The following is a 17,460-nucleotide window of genomic DNA, read 5'->3' on the forward strand; positions in this document are numbered from 1 at the left end:
CTTTAGGAAGATAACTTTGGCTGGGAGACCAAGCAGGAGCCATAGCCGTGGTGGGACCACACGGGATTGGTTGTTCTTGGGGACTCCGTGCCCTGAACCCCAGAAGCCCTAGCGAAAGTGGCTGGGAGGATGGGACACGGACGGCGATCGTAGGATCCCAAGTAGACAGGAGACCTGGGAAGCGGTGGGAAAGGCACTGGTGGCCAAAGGGCACGGGAGGAGAAAGCGTCTGGGAGGAGGGGGTGGACGGAGTGTGGAGGGGTCAAGGGCTCTCAGTAATGCCTGGGCACCTTTCTAAGGCGCCACTGACGTCACACCCGGGCGCTTTCCAGCCCAAGCTGTCCGCCTGCTTTAGTTGGGGGGGGGAGTGTTAGGCTAGTCAGGCCCGATGACGTCACACTGAATACCGGTGACGCCACACAGAGCCGGCAGTTTCCTGATCGGCCCCCTCGCCCCCTTCGGAAGGCCAGTCCCGTCAGAGGCACCGCCGCGGGCTCTGCGGTGAGAAGGCGCTGGCAGCCTGGCCCCACGCCCTAGACATCTAACTCGATCCACGCTGGCTCCCCACGGAGGCCCACCCCATCGCCATCGCAGGATGCCCACGGCCACAGATGGCAGCATTATGGCGGCGTCGGCGCCGGCGCCGACGCCGGCGGGCACTTCCGCCTCTGTAGGTGTCATGGCGGCGAGGGGGCGGGCTCCCAGCGAGTAGTTCCGGCCTGGCAGGGCTGGGCCGGGGCTGGGCTAGGGCTGGCTGGCGGAATGGGGGCGGCCGCTCGGCATTCGGCTGGCTGGGCCTGGCGGCTGTGCCTGCAGAACGAGGGGCCCGGCTGTGGCCCCGGACGGGCGGAGCGGGAGGTCGAGGCGGGAGCGCGGGGCTGAGGCCGCGGCGGCGGCGGCGGCGGGAAGGAGCCGGAGCCGGAGGCGGAGGCGGAGCCGGGGCCGGGGCCGGGGCCGGGGCCGAGGCCGGGGCCGGGGCCGGGATCGGGAGCGTCAGCGGCGGCTGAGGCGGCGGCTCCCCGCCTCCCCCCGGGACGGGACGGGACGGGCGGGCGCTGGGGCGGCTCCGGGGGGCGGGGGCCCGGGGTCCGGGCCGGCTCGGGCGGGGGGGATCATGACCCGGCGGCGGGGCCCCGGATCTCTCGGCCTCCGCCTCCGCCTCCTGCTCCTCCCGGCAGCCCCAGCCCGCGGCTGAGACCCAGACCCACCGGCGGTGAGTGCGGGCGGGGGGCGGGCGGGGGGTCGGCCGGACCCGCGGCTTGGCCCGGGCCGGCTCCGTCCCGGACTCGCCAGTCCCGCGTGGGGGTGAAGGGCACCGGGAAGCCCCCCTGTGCCAGGTTCTGATCCTCCCTCGAGCGCCAGGTCCCCCATCCACCAGCGGACCGTGGGCGCCCGGGGGGCTGGCGGGCGGCGGGGGCGCGTTCGGGGCCGCCCGGTCCCCTTTCCCCAACCCCTGGCTCGCGCTCGGGGCGCGGGCGGGGAGGGGAGGGGAGGCCCCTGCGCCTGGCAACGAGCCCTCGCCTCCCTCCAGTTTGTTGTGGTAACAGACCCAGCCGCCGGCCTGGGCTGGCCCTGGCGCTCGTGGGGTTCCCCCGAGTGGGCGAGGGTGGGGGCGGAGGCCGGCGGAGGAGAGCAAATAACCCCCGAGCTCTTAGGGTCCTTCCCCGACTCGGGCCACTGAGTCCCATGTCAGCTCATCTGGGGGCAGAGCAGCATCACGTTTTCCATCCCAGATGATCTCATGGACTGGAGCCACCTTGGGAAGCATCATTAGAGCAACCGAAGGACCGAGGCCTTCCCCTCACCCCCACCCCAGCTTCCATTTCCCCCGTAAAGGAAAAAAACAACCACCCATCTGCTTGCTATCTTTCAGAAGACCATGTCAGAAATAGATCCTGCTCGCTAGCAGAAGAGAATGGCTTGAGGACGTAGAGCCCTCCAAGTTTGCTCCTCCCAACCTAGTGGGGTTAAATTATGTGGCTGCTGCTCTCTGGGCCAGCGTAAGACCTACAATTTTGCCCTTGTTTACGTAAAAGTTATTTTTGATTCCTGCCTGCCTGCCCGCCCCCAAGATTACTGAAGATAACCAAGGATGGCTTTACCTGCTTGTTGATTGCTTTTGGTTCCATCCCAGACCAAAGTTTTGAGGAAAACATTTTAAAATTAGCTTAACATTGTTTTTCACAGTAATTTTTTCAGCCTGACATCTAGTCACTTGAACCTCTCAGTGTCCAAAACTCTCTAAAATTCTTTAAGTTACTGAACGTTGCAACCCCGTTGCTAGAGTAAGCTTCTTTCCTTGGGAGTTCACTATATAGGGGCCGAAACAACATCCTCCCAAAAAAGTAGGATGCAGATTGTCATTGATTTGAGAGATGATAATGAGATTTGGTATTGAAGAGATTTTGCTAGGATTACTTTTGGAAACAGGTTTGCAGGCTAATAAAACATTTTATTGGTAAAATTGATTACTTAATGCCTCATAAACAGGCTTTTAGTGGCAGGGAGTATTTTTGTATGACTGTACCTTAATAATGGTATATCTCCTATCATTCTCTGGGCTAGCTGATTTTATTGATTTTAGGACAAGTTGGTTTGTAATATGAGCTCAGAATCAAACCAGTATTTATCATTCCCCTTCCCTTTAAAGCTGACATAACCCTAGAATACAGAACCTTTCATCTTATGATTTGGGGGATTTTTTTTTAAGTGCATATAATCTAATGGTGTAGAAGTAGAAAGCAGTGAAACAAACCAGTCTGGTTAAATGCCACATAATTGGTATTTGTGTAACTTTTGGTAAATGTTATACATTGTTGCAGGGCCCTTGTGATATTATGACCTCTTGAGTCTGGTTGCAACATACCTTTACATCCTTCTCTCTGTAATCTGTTGCCCTGCACATGTCGCAGTCTCTGTGACCTACCTACTCTTTGCATGTACAGCAAGAACTGCTTTCTCCTCCTTTCCCTCTTCCCCCATCCATGAAGCCCTACCTAGTCTTAAAGGCCTAGTTGTAATGCCACACGTCCCTCTCTCCCCATGAATGGGTTGCCTGATTTCCTCCCAGCCAGTTGGGATGTGCTTGTCTCTCGCCCTTCTCCCCCAGTGCCTTGCACATAGGCACTATGTATATTGAATTAGCTCCTTAGATACAGCATAGCTCTTTATATTTAAGTTGAACACAAGTCCTCTCTCATTCCAAGGATGATTTTAAAGCAACCATTCACTGATGTCCAGGCCTGTTAGTAGAATTGGGGGACACTCGAACGGGTCTGACCACATTTTCATTTGCCCTTTTCTCTCCACTCACATAGAGTTCCCATCTTATTCCAGGCTTTTATCCTCTCTATCCCCTTTTGCTTACATTATTGTAATAGTCTCCTAAATGGCCTCTCTGTTTAATGTCCTTGTGTTTCCAACTCATCTTACACATGGCTACCAAAGTAATTATCCCAAGTCACAGGTCTCACCCTGTCATTCCTCTGCCCCAAAGCCTCCAGTGGTTTCTTATTGACACTAGGATAAAAAGCAAATACTTCATCCTGGCATTTAGGACCCTCCACAGGCTGGCTCCAACCTACCTTTCCAGCCTTCCCTTATAATTACTCCCCTTTCTACATTCTATATTCTAGCTGAACTGGTCTGCCAGGAACCCCATCTTGCGACTGGCTTTTCACAGGTTGTATCCATGCCTGGGATGCATACCCTGCTCATCTCCACTATCTTCCTTCTAGGCTCAGGTCAGGTACATCATCTAGGAAAGCCTTCCTGGATTTCCTATTAGTTGTTAGTTCTCTTTCTCAATTGTTCACAATTTTAAATTATGTACCTGTAGCTTCACTTTCCCCATTTCCCACTTGAGCTTCTTGTGAAGAAAGCTTTTAAATTTTGTCTTTTTATTCCTCTTGGGATTGTTCCCTCCTCGGAGGGAATAAACATTTATATAGTGCCTACTATGTGCCAGACACTGTGCTAAGCACTATCCTTGAAATAACTCTGCAAGGAAGAGATATAGATATATATGTTCAACACATATTTTTTATTTATTTGTTTATTTATTTAGAGTTTTTCCACCTTACATGTAAAAATAAATTGTAACATTGATTTTTAAAACTTTGTGTTCCGGGGGCAGCTAGGTGGTGCAGTGGATAGAGCACTGGCCTTGGATTCAGGAGGACCTGAGTTCAAATCCAGCCTCAGATACTTGACACTTACTAGCTTTGTGACCCTGGGCAAGTCACTTTACCCCAATTGCCTCACCAAAAAAACCCAAACAAACCAAAAAAACAAACCAAAACCAAAACTTTGTGTTCCAAATTTTCATCCATCCTCCCTATTCCCCCCTTAAGAACTCAAGCAATTCAATGTTATACATGTACAGTTGTGCAAAACATAGCAGATAAAAAAACTTTAGAAAAAGGAACTAACCACAACAACAAATTATACTTCCATCTGTATTTAGGTACCATCAGTACCACAGCTAGTATCAAGTATGTACCACAGCTAGTGTCAAGTGTCTGAGGTCGGATTTGAACTCAGGCCCTCCTGAATCCAGGGCTGGTGCTCTATCTACTGTACCACCTAGCTGCCCCTTGGGTCCTTTAATTCTATGTACTCTGTTGTGTGTCTTCTGATTGTGTCATGTGTCTAGGTATCTCTTTAGGAAAGTTGAACTGCTTTTGTAATCACCAGAAGTATTTAAGTGCTTCCTTTGTGCTAGGCCTAAGGATGCAAAGACAGAATGAAACAGTTCCTATTCTCAAAGACCTTGGGATCTATTGAGGGGAAACAATATGTACACATTTAAGCGTCTGCTAGCCTTAGTTCTGGGGCTACCGGAGAAGGCAGAGATGTGGTTGCTGCCTTCCAGGACCTCACTTTTTAGTAGCAGGGACAATAGGTGACAGAAATACATAAATACAAGATCCACTTAGTACCAGAAGAAGGAGAGCCCTATCTGGGGGAGGGGAGCAGGGCACCAGGAAAAGCTGCTGTAGGAGATGGGAATCCAGGAGGTCGAGGTGAGGAGAGCATTGCAGACATTGGCTGGGGTGAAGAATAGCCTGTGAAGGGGCATCAAGTCAGGTGTTGGAGAGTCCTGCGTGAAGAAGTGCAGGGGGCCAAGTGTAGCTTGATTATTGGAAGAATGGAGAGAATAACATTGGAGAAGACTGGGAACCAGTAAGGGGGCAGGTTGTGAAGGGCTTTGAATGCCAGAGGATTTTATAGTTGATCTTGGAGGTAAGGTAATCTCAGGAGGTGCTGGAGATTATTGAATGGGGGTAGTGCCATGACATGGTCAGATGTGCAGGTTAGGAAATCTAGGCAAAGTCAATTCCAGGGGAAGGCAGAAGTCTTGAGGAGAAGGGCGATTTGTTAGCAATACAACAGGGATCCAGAGGGCCTAAGGGCTGGCCGGGGAAGGAATCTAGAAACTAGCACAACTTGCTAGAACTTAGTGTGATCAGCAAGAACCAGGGCCTGCATTCTAGTCTTAGCTTTGCCACCATCTGTTTACCTTTGGTTTAATAACCTCTGCTGAGGTTTTCTTAGGTATAGGAGAGGGGGCTGGACTAGATCGGGATTCTTAACCCTGTTTGTGTCATGGACCTCTCTGGCAGTCTGGGAAAGCTTAGATATATATACACCTTTGCTCAGAATGTTTTTTTTTTTTTTTTGGTGGGGCAATGGGGGTTAAGTGACTTGCCCAGGGTCACACAGCTAATAAGTGTTAAGTGTCTGAGGCCGGCTTTTAACTTAGGTCCTCCTGACTCCCGGGGCTGGTGCTCTATCCACTGCGCCATCTAGCTGCCCCTCAGAATGTTTTAAAATGTATAACATACATAGGATTACAAAGGAAGCCAAATATATTAAAAAGACAGATGTTGAAATGTTTTTTAAAAATTCACAGACCGTAGGACTATATCTCAAAGTTTCTTTTAGCTCTAAGAATTCTATGAATCGGAGATTTACCTCATGCATCTCGTATCCCATAGTTCTCCAGCCAGCATTCTCTAATCCAGCCAAGTAAATCTCTTGCTGTTCTTTATTTTCCCTCCTTCCATTTCAGTTGACATATCTCTGCTTAGCTCCTGCTCTTCTTCCTCTGCCAAACTGTAGTAACATTACTCAAGCTCTGTCTGTCTTAGGCCTTTCTGGGTTGATCTGCACAAGGTCTCTACACAGTGAGACCTTCTCATTTGTTAATAATGATGCAAATACTAAGATGAATGTCCGTGAACTTTTTTTTTTTTTCTTTGCGGGGCAGTTGGGGTTAAGTGACTTGCCCAGGGTCACACAGCTAGTAAGTGTTAAGTGTCTGAGGCCGGATTTGAACTCAGGTACTCCTGAATCCAGGGCCGGTGCTCTATCCACTGCGCCATCTAGCTGCCCCAACTTTTTTTTTTTTAACTTAAAAAAATATTTATCTTAAACATACCAAAAAGATGAGCATCTCTGTGTGTCAAGCAGAACAGAAAAAGAGGATTATCCATGCAACCATGCAGCTCTCTTCTCCCTCCAGTTATTTTCAAAGCTGTCTTGCGTGTCCATTTTCTTGCTGTCTGTAGTCTTTTATATGTATATAAATCACACCTAATTACTTTGGGGAATTATTTTCGAATGTGCTGTTCTGTGGCTATACATTTTTCATTTCACATTATCTTTGAGAAGACTTACTGAAATTATTTCAGAAAGAAATAACCTGTCTGGAAGGAAAGCAGTTCTTAAGGCAGATAATGGAGCAAAGCCTTGTATAAGGTGGCCCCACAAAACACCGGAAGCACCGTAGGGCTGGACACTCGAAGCACTGTAGGCCCAGAGAGCTAATTTATAGGAATTTCTGACCACCCTAAACTCTAGTTCACTTGTCCACTGGGGAAGTGGGTTTTTGTTTTGGGGTTTGTTTTTTCAGGTGGTTCCATCTGTGGGGTAATTCTGAAAGGAAAAGGGTGTGGGGAGTTTGTTTTATTCAAATTCAGGTTGTATTTTTTTCAAATTTTTTCCTTTTTGCATTTCTGCATTCAAAATCTCTGTGTGCATGTTTCCTCATTTCTCCCCCTTCTCCATATGATCATATTTCCTTCCCTTCCATATGATCATTTTTGGGTGGACTTGGCTAAAATAACAGCATTTCTTTAGTTTATTTGGCAGTACTATCGAGGTGCCCTTTAGTATTTAGAAAGGGAATGTGGCCTCTCAGGTAAAAGTCCTGACACTGATTTGATTTCTAGCACTTCTTTTAACTGCCTTGGTCACTTAGCCATAACTCCTTAGTGTCCTGGGCTTTAAAGTGGAAGGATTTTTATCTGCCATTTCTCACCTCCCCTCACCCCACCATGAGAATGTTGAATGTCTCCTAGGAGCTCTGAGCTTCACCTCCCAGAAGTCCTTCAGTAGGCATTTATAGGGGTATAGGGGTCCACGCTTCACTTCTCATGTCAGCCTGAACACTCACATATAATTTAAGGCTGTGTATATCTCTGTGGTATGTAGTAAATATGGTCAGTTCTTAGTGAAAAGAATTGTAGTAATTTTCTAAAACTTTTCTTTGTCCCCATAGTACACCTGCTCTTTGCTTACCTGACATTACTGTAAATGCTCACTCTTGTTTATCCTCAGGTGTTAGTGGAGTATAGAGTACGTATATACACATACATACCTTATCAGCCAAGTGAGTAATAGGAAAACAAACCTAAAAAAATCATAGATATTTCAGGTCACCATCTTGCCAGTTTTGGTAAAGATGTCACTTTGAGTAGAAATGGTACAAATGGATTAACATGTTTGTTTCTAATGAGATATAAATTACTAAGGACTACATTATAACAAGATTTATAAAAGTGTTGCTTTGAGAATCGTTCTTCCAACTCAGGATTATTTGACTTCCTGATTGCTGTTTGTAAAATAATAATTATCATTGTCAAAAAATAAATTGGTTTGTGATCAGTGTTCCTATGTTTAGGTGTTTGAGTGAGGAATGGGCCCAAGCCACAGCATGCGTTCTTGAAAACCACTTTAATGGAGGATGAGGATGAAAGTGGTATAGGATAGTCAGGCAGGGATGGCTTATGATTTCTGCTGTTGGAGAGATCACTCACAGATCTTTGTAAAGCCAGTGAAACTCTCAACTCTAGCTTGTAATTGACTGTTTTTTGTTTGTGTGTGTGTGTGTGTTTTGGTTTTTTTTGACAGGGCAAAGTTTGTTTGTTTTTGCAGGGTTAAGTGACTTGCCCAGGGTCACCTGGCTAGTGAGTCTCAAGTGTCTGAGGTTCGATTTGAACTCAGGTCCTCCTGAATCCAGGGCTGGTGCTTTATCCACTGTGCCACCTAGCTGCCTTGTTGTAATTGACTCTTTTTTTTTTTTCAGTGAGGCAGTTGGGTTTAAGTGACTTGCCAAGGGTCACATAGCTAGTAAGTGTTAAATGTCTGAGGTCAGATTTGAACTCAGGTCCTCCTGACTCCAGAGCTGGTGCTCTATCCACTGCACCACCTAGCCACCCCTGTAATTGACCCTTGAGAGCAATTTTGTTGTAGGTCTTATATATCTTGATAAAATATTGGAAGGTGAATCTTGAGGTTTTGAAATGAAGATTTCAGGAATCAACGTTTTCCACAAGTAAGAATTGTTTTAAGCATTTTCCATGCACACTTGGCATTTTAAGACCTTTTCCTCTTTGGTTTTGGTGCCCATAACCTAAATTGGAGGGTTACCTTCCATGTGGAGTTGAGAGCCTTTATTTTTTTTACTCCAGCTAAGTGAGCCCAGCATTTTTTTTTTTTTTAGCATGTCTCTGGAATCTGTTGGTCCTAACAGAATTTGAGTGGTCTTAATGCTTTTTTTCTGGGCAATTATGATTGTGTTTTATTCTGTTCCACCCTGCCATCCTTTTAATTCTAGATGACAGTGTGGGGAAGGGGAAAGTCAGCTAGCAAAAGTGTAGAAGGTATAAGCACAAGGGGGTTCTGGTATTTTGATATTGAATAACTAGAGCTATCATGAAAGCTAGTGAAATATTTCTAGTTGGAAATCTTGACAATTACACAGAGATGTGGGTGGAATGATCAGTTTATTTCATTGAGTAAGAATTATTTTCATATACAAACTTGGAACTTCAGAAATATTTCCAAGAACTTGAACTCACTGGCAATACTCAACATAAAGATTTTGTAATTTTTAAGTGTCATTTTTTCCCCCCTTGGGTACAAGTCTTTTGGGTACAAGTTTGCTAACTTACAGTTGTCATTTGTTAAAAAGTGTATTACTAGGGGGCTGCTAGGTGGCGCAGTGGATAAAGCACCAGCCCTGAATTCAGGAGTACCTGAGTTCAAATCCAGCCTCAGACACTTGACACTTACTAGCTGTGTGACCCTGGGCAAGTCACTTAACCCCCATTGCCCTGCAAAAAAACCTAAAAAACCAAACCAAAACAAAAAAAGAAGTGTATTACTTTACCTATTACTTGAATTAGCATTCCATTCCAGGAAAGTTAATTTCAGTACTACTATTTATAAATCTGCCACTAGCTGTGTGACTGTGGGTGACTATTAATCTTTTAGAGCCTCAGTTTCCTAATCTGTAAAACAATGATGGAAATATTTGTATTATTCCTTAGTGTTGTTGTGAAGGAGGCACTTTTGTAAATCTTAAAGCGCTATAAAAATGTGAACTGCTAGTTATTATGCTGACCACATCTAGCTGTAAACTGGACACCGAGTCATATTATTTAGGCAAGTGTTTACATATTTTTGAAAGCTTGTGTTTAGGTTTTGACTAGATGAGCAGATCATCAATATGAAAAAAGCCCATTCTGAAATTTTCCCTTCCCTCCATTTCATTGTTCAAAACCAGTTTGGCTTGGATAAGGAATGATCCTGTAAATGCTTTCAATAGTACATTTTTTTGCATATGATTAAGTTGGTTTTACTAGCAGGCATGAAATAAGATGACTCCTAAGTTATAAATAGTGGGAAAACCTAACCAGTGAGTTATCGTATTATAAAAGTAATGACTGGCCAAACTGGATTGCCTTTAAATGGAATGCTGTATAATTTGTTCATTTATTAGGCACGTCCGGTGAACTATGTGAAATCTTTTTTCCCCCCTTAAATTAAAAAAAAATATATACAGTTTTAGAAACTGAAAGCTGAGGGTTGTTTGTCATTCCTGCAGTTTGGGCTTAATGGTTTTCAGTTGTTTTCAGGCCCAGAGAAATATACACAATTGCTTTCTGATGTTCTGTAACATCCTTTGTCATGCTTCCTTCCTTTCCGGTTGTTCTGTGACTAGTAAAGCTATTATGTATATTGAAATGGGGACTTTCCTGTAAACCTTAGACCTTTAAATACTTTTCCTTGGTCAACTGAATGATAGAAATGCTTTTTCTAGGCCCCACTAGCTTCTCAAGTACTGATGATCAGAGTCTGCATCTTGGGTATCCAAGTAGTCACAAGTGTTGCTACAGGTCAAGGACAGGTTATCATTTTGCAGATTTATCATTTTCTTTCTCCCTGAAGTACTTTGCTTACAACTCTTCTTGGGTGCTAGTTTCACTTCAACAGAAGTGTTTCAGGACTTCTTGGCAATGTGTGTGTTTAAACAGAAGCAGAAAAAGGAGGGTGTGAGGGTGTTGTCATGGACAGAGTAATATTGTGGGGCCTGGAGACTCAAGTCAGTGTTCATTAAGTATCTCTCTGTATGCTTGGCTTTGGGGATGCACACATCGAGACTACTGCCCTCAGTGCGCTTGCATTCTACTGAAGGGAGTCATTGGACCCACTGATATGGATAAGCAAGATGCATGCAGAGTGAAATGTACAGTGCTTTGTGGGGGGCAGTAATTACTGGGATAATTGGTTGTTGTTGAGTTGTTTCAGTAATGTCTGACTCTTCCTGACTCCAGTTGGGGTCTTCTGGCAATGATCCTAGAATGTTTTGTCATTTCTTTCACCTGCTTATTTTACAGCTGAGGAAACTAAGGCAGAGAGGGTTAGTGACTTGCCCCAGGGTCACACACCTAGTGAGTGTCTGAGGTCAAATTCGAACTCAGGTCTTCCTGGCCTGGTGCTGCCCACTGGGAAAATTAGGAGAGGCCTTTTGCACTGATGGTGGCTCCAAGAGCTGGAGAGCTGGAGAGAGAACATCTTTGCAGGGTACAGCTTCAGAAGGTAGAAAGTTTTATGGAGGGGAACAGCAAAGAGGTCAGTTTGGCTAAGAGTACGTGAAGGAAGGGGAGTGACATGCTGCAATCAACCTGTAGAAATAGGTTGGGACCAGAGCCTGAAGGGTTTTCAATGTCAGATAGGCACTGGGCAGCCAGTGGAGGGAGGAGGAGGGACGTAACCCTCTAGAGCTACAGGTTAGAAATAGCAATTTGTCAGCTGTGTGGAGTGTGAATTAGAGAGGAGAACATACTGGATCAATCAGGAAACTGATTCAGTAGTCAGGGTGAGAAGGAAGATGATGACTGTGTGCAATCATAAAGTGTCATAAGAATGAGGCCACCAAACCATCCTGACAGGTCCCCGGGGCTGCATATTGACTTAGAAAACCACATATCAACATTACTTCTGTTTTACTGTATTTTAATTTATCTTGTTAAATATTTCCCATACATTTTATTCTCTTTCTGGCTGTACTGGCAGGTTTTGCAGACCTGTTTCTGAGACCTCTGTTGTAAGGTACCTTAGAAGTAACTTAATCCAATCTCCTATCACTAATCTCCTTATACAGCTATTTGCATCTCCTTTATAGTGTTACTTGGTTACCTCAGCTCTTGAGATTTTATACATAGGTCATTTATCCATTCAGAAAATATTTATTAAATGACTGCTATGTGTGTAGGACTGAGCTGGGTACTTGGGGAGATATAAAATTTAGATAAAAGTTACCAACTGGTGAAGAGGGGATGAGATACAAAAGCACAGATAAGAATAACGTGTTCTTTCAGAAATATTTTAGCATATCATGCACGTGTGTGAGTGCATGCAACCAATTGTCAGTCTAGTTAGGTGAAAAGTTTTATCCTTTTATAGTATAAAAAATATTTTGGTGAGAATATGTCTTCTAACTAAGTTTAGCCCCAAAGAAGAACAGGAGAAGCCATCTCTTCCCACATCTTTGCAGAGGTAGAAGCACTTAAGGGTGTAGAACACTATAATGTCAGGCTTTTCTGATGTGTTTAGTTCTACTGAACTTTTAGGGATGGCGTTGGGGAAGGGGAGAAGCTTATATTGGGAAATAGAGAAATACAGATGATGTAAAAAACCAGAAGTATCAATAATATTTTATTTAGAAAGCTCTTTCAGATTATTTTCTAAAAGACAGAGTTTGCTTCCCTGCTCACTCAGTGTGCACTAGTCGAGACTGTTGCTAACGTCTTTTCTGTCTCTTGGTCGCTCTAGGTATGGCATCACAGCTGCAGGTGTTCTCCCCCCCGTCAGTCTCGTCGAGTGCCTTCTGCAGTGCAAAGAAACTGAAAATAGAGCCTTCTGGCTGGGATGTTTCAGGACAGAGCAGCAACGAAAAGTATTATACCCACAGCAAGAACCTCTCAGCCGCCCAAGGGCAAGCCAGCTCCTCTCACCAGGTGACGAGTTTCAATCTCCCTTCTTACGACCAGAGCCTCCTCCTGCCAGCTCCCGCAGTGGAGCCCATCGTGGTCACGGCCGCTGACAGCACGGCCGCTGCTGCCACAACATCCTTCCAGAGCAGTCAGACCCTTGCTCACAGAGGCAACGTTTCTTTGCTGGAGCCCTACCAAAAATGTGGCTTGAAAAGAAAAAGTGAGGAGGTGGACAGCAACGGTAGCGTGCAGATCATAGAAGAACATCCCCCTCTCATGCTGCAGAACAGGACCGTGGTGGGTGCCGCTGCCACGACCACCACCGTGACCACCAAGAACAGCAGTTCCAGTGGAGAAGGGGATTACCAGCTGGTCCAGCATGAAATCCTTTGCTCCATGACCAACAGCTACGAGGTCCTAGAGTTCTTGGGCCGGGGGACATTTGGACAGGTGGCCAAGTGCTGGAAGCGGAGTACTAAGGAGATTGTCGCCATTAAGATCTTGAAAAACCACCCTTCCTATGCCCGCCAGGGGCAGATTGAAGTGAGCATCCTCTCCCGCCTGAGCAGTGAGAATGCTGACGAGTACAATTTTGTCCGTTCTTATGAGTGCTTCCAGCACAAGAATCACACCTGCCTTGTGTTCGAGATGCTGGAGCAGAACTTATATGATTTCCTAAAGCAGAACAAGTTTAGTCCATTGCCGCTGAAGTACATCCGGCCCATCCTACAGCAGGTGGCCACTGCTCTGATGAAGCTCAAGAGCCTTGGCTTGATCCATGCCGACCTCAAACCAGAAAACATCATGCTGGTGGATCCTGTGCGCCAGCCATACCGCGTGAAGGTTATTGACTTTGGCTCTGCCAGCCACGTATCCAAAGCTGTATGCTCCACCTACTTACAGTCACGGTACTACAGGCAAGTATCTGTCCCTTGGTGAAGATCGCCACATGGCTGTACTAGAGAGCCACTCTTAAAACACACAGTCCACAGAGCACTAGAGTCATTTCCATTAGCACAACATAGGCCCATGGGGATAGGCTGTACTTCCCAGAAATTGAGGAGCGATCTACAGAAACTTGTTTCTAGACTTGCCTTTTCTTGGGGTTGATTGGGGTTCTTCTCCATGCATCCTTTGTAGCCACCTTTTTTTTTTTTTTTGGTGGGGCAATTGGGGTTAAGTGACTTGCCCAGGGTCACACAGCTAGTAAGTGTTAAGTGTCTGAGGCCATATTTGAACTCAGATCCTCCTGAATCCAGGGCCAGTGCTCTATCCACTGTGCCACCTAGCTGCCCCTGTAGCCACTTTTTGAGAATAGAGTAAGGCACTCCTACTCTTCTGAGAGTTTGAGGGGTGTCACAAGTTGTGTCACCCCCATGATTCTTTCTCTAAGACCACTCTACCCCATACTCATTTTCTTTAGTGCAAGGTAGGCTCTATTACTGATGAACATAGCTGTTTCTCTTCCTTCTCCATCTTGGCTCTGCTCCCCTTCTCTAAGCCTCTTAACAGGGTAATATTAAATATCGTTGAGGGAAAAAACACTCATCAGCTACAACCCTAGTAGCCATTGTCTCTGAATCACATTTTAGGCTGTCTTTCATCCCCCCCCCCCCCAAGATTGTAGGATCACAGATTTGGAGCTGACCTGAGATTTAGAGGGACCCCAGAGGTTATCTAGTCTGTGTGATTTTCTCTTTTCCTTCTCATCATAGCCAAAAGATTTTGACTGGCTTGGCTCTTAACCTGAGTGTCACATAATTTGTTATACTCTTAGATTGATACGTTAATCAGTTATTGAAAGACATAATTATTGAAAGTTATTGAAAGACAACTTTGTCTTTGTCACAGATATAGTTATTACCACCAGTATTGAGAAACATAGAATTGAAGAAAAATGCAGCTATTAAATAAGTAGAACAAAGTCCTTGACCCTGACAAAAAAACCTTAACTACCCTTTGCTCACTCAAGGACTTTTATTTCCTAGATAATAACACATGCCAGAAGTACTTGCATTCTACTGTCTTGGATCTTTCTGGCCCCCATTCTTTTTTGTTATATTAACTCTAAAATGAAGTGTGGGGAAAAGAATTATGAGAGCTTCTGGGGTTTGTTCCCCTGCTCCCCCAGGTAAGCCTACCTTAGGCTTTCAGATTCTGATCCTCATTTACTAAAAAAAATAGTAATTTACTCAGTTACAAAACAGTTCTAGGCAAAATTAACTTGACTCTAGTTTTCTTTAGCTGTTCCCCCATCACAGATTACATGTAGTTTGAAGGACCAACTGCCTAGCCACCTGCTTATGGAAGTAATGGGAAAATAATCCAAAATAAAGGAGTGGCTGTTTTAGCTTTTCTTTCCTTTTCTGATCTTTTTTTTTCCCTCTGTGCTCCCACTTCCACTCTTTCTCCCATGTTTCTTTAATTTAACTCTTTACCTCAGATTGGACACAATGCATTCTACTTTTAGAACTTAGCCTTTATTAGTAATTGCTAGTAATTTCAGAGATGAAGTTTTTGAAATCTCAATCAGAGTATATGCAGAATTATAGAAAACATTTTAATGGATTTTCATTTCAAAATCGTAGGAGGATCGTACTGGTTTAATGTGTTAGCTAGAATTCAGTAGTGTGTAGAGAGCTGATAACTGCAATCTCCTCTCTGCCCGTTCATATGAAGTTGTCACTTGAGTAATTTTGATCTTGAGTATACCCTGAGGTGATGAAGCTGGATTTATTGATTGCCTTTCTCCAAAAAAGGACATGGGATTTTCAAATGCTTTGACTCTGTCCCCTGATAATTCAACAGAGCTCTTTAACTGCCCACAACACTTGGCCCCTCAACTATATAGCAATGAAATCTTAACCCAAGCTAGGTGAGAGGCTCACCTAGAAGCAGAGGCACATTCAATGCAGTTTCTGAGGTTTATGATTCTGGACTTTTTGAATTGGATGTTATCTGTGCTCCTCCTCTCTGGTAGCAGCAGGACTAAGGTTTCCTAGCTGTATCATTGGCTTTTATCCACGGTGGGAGACTTAAGGTTCTTTGATGCTGCTTTTTAACCCCCTTTTTTAAAAGAATGCATCAAACATTTGCCCCTTTTAGGAAACAGGGAAGTCTTTCTGGTCACTGAGACATCCAAACTTCAAAGCTAATCTTTCATCTTCTCAATTTTAAAACATTTCATGATGATCCTGCATATCAAAATATTAGCAAGCTATTACACATTTTTCCCAATTTTTTTCTAATAGATAGCATAACCTACTCAGATAGTAGATAGAACTAAAATCAATGAACTTTGTGCTTGGCCCACATAAATGCTGACTTGCTTCAGACAGATTGTCGTCTGAGTTTTGAGTTCTTGGGGGGGACAAAGGTTTTGCTCTAATGTGTGAACCCTTGTATAACTAGAATCACCAATTTCCATGCGGGTGGTTTTCTGTTCTTTTAGCAGACTAGCTGGCCCATATTTCTAGTTGAGTTTTTATTATTTGATATGTAGCAGGACAGGATCTTGTAAGGAAAAGCACTTTCCCCACCATTCTATCATTTAAAGAAAAAGCAAACAAAAAAAAAATCTTCAGCTAGTTACAGTGAAACTGTATACATTCTAACTAGTCATGCCTGTAGAAAGTTAGATTTGATGTAATCTCTCTGATCTCTGGTGACTGGACTTAATGTCTTTGAGATGAGAAAGGGAAAACAAAGAGTCGTGAAAAGGATGATTTGTGCTAAATGCTCTTGTTGTCTAGGCTTTCCAAACCCAGTTGTCTAGAGCTCAGTGAAAATAAGTCTTAGTGCCTCAGGGAGTTTTTCAATTTAAAGTAAGTTTGAAGTTGAGAAATCACGAGGGAGGAACTCCTGTTCCCACTGCTGGCTTTAGTAATTTGACCTTTTTTGGTGATCTGTCCAAAGTGGGTTGTAGCTTTAAAGGTGAAAAAAAAAAATTAAGACCTATTTAGACCATGGTATTTCTTCCGTTGACAGCAGTTAAAAGCATTTCTCTAGCAAAGTGGGGCTACAAATGTTTGTCATGTTTTCTGCTTCAGTTGAAGCAGTGAACACCTGGCAAGTGACCCTTCCCAGGTGGTGTTCAGTTTGTAGGTTTTTGAGAGACTGAGAGGTTATATGGGGTAGGGTTAGTGAAAGAAGATAAATAATGAAAAAAACTGTTTAAGAAATCTTAGCTGCTACAAGGGTTGGTTATCATATTCCTGTTCCTATGTGGATTTTTCCAGGATTGTTTTCTGTTCTACATAAAGGGAAATAGTTTGTCTTTCTTGGTTTTTGCATATTTGTGAGCTGAACATTTCCAGTCTTCAGTATAAGGAGAAGGGTACAGTGAGCTGAGCAAGCCTCATTTTGAGCTACCTTCTGCTTTTCTCTTATTTATTGCCTTTGATTTTGCAGTGGAACTGTTCTGAGGAAACAGCTATAGATTTCTTCAGCTGCTTTTGCTGCCCCAGAAACAGCAGGAAGCTAATGTGGGAAAATGATATCTCCTCCAGTTAATATTTTTCATTTTTATTGGAAGGGGGCAGAGAGACTATTTTCCTTCATGGACCAAAACTTTGAGCTTGAGAAACATAAAAAGTATGTTTATTACCTGTTCCATAATGAGTCATTGGATGGCCAGGCCCCTTCCTGTAACTCTACCTTTTGGGGATTTAACAGGTCTTCCTTGTAAGGCTGGGGTGGTAGAATTAGTCAGCCCCTCCTCTGTGGGTGACTGACAGTGTTCTAGGCCAGAACCTTGGCTCTGGCAGATAGCCGTTTTTGAGCTCTGCCTGCCAGCTGGTTTGAGCACTGCCCTAAGCTTGAACATGATTGCTTCTGCTAGCTACAGTTGAAATTTCACGTCCCTTGCCTTTGCTCTACTTTTATGTTGTTTCTG

General features: G+C 44.6%; 1 protein-coding gene across 1 annotated transcript in view; it reads left to right on the forward strand.

Moving 5' to 3' along the window:
* The first annotated feature begins 1,081 nt into the window (after positions 1-1,081).
* The window catches only part of HIPK1 (homeodomain interacting protein kinase 1), a 44,745-nt gene continuing 28,366 nt past the window's right edge, over positions 1,082-17,460 (forward strand). The window contains 2 exon segments of the mRNA XM_043964791.1: positions 1,082-1,213; positions 12,406-13,483. Coding sequence (XP_043820726.1) covers positions 12,408-13,483 — 1,076 coding nt within the window. The 5' untranslated portion in view covers positions 1,082-1,213; positions 12,406-12,407.

Source organism: Dromiciops gliroides, chromosome 4 (genome assembly GCF_019393635.1).
Source record: "Dromiciops gliroides isolate mDroGli1 chromosome 4, mDroGli1.pri, whole genome shotgun sequence".
Classification (NCBI taxonomy): domain Eukaryota; kingdom Metazoa; phylum Chordata; class Mammalia; order Microbiotheria; family Microbiotheriidae; genus Dromiciops; species Dromiciops gliroides.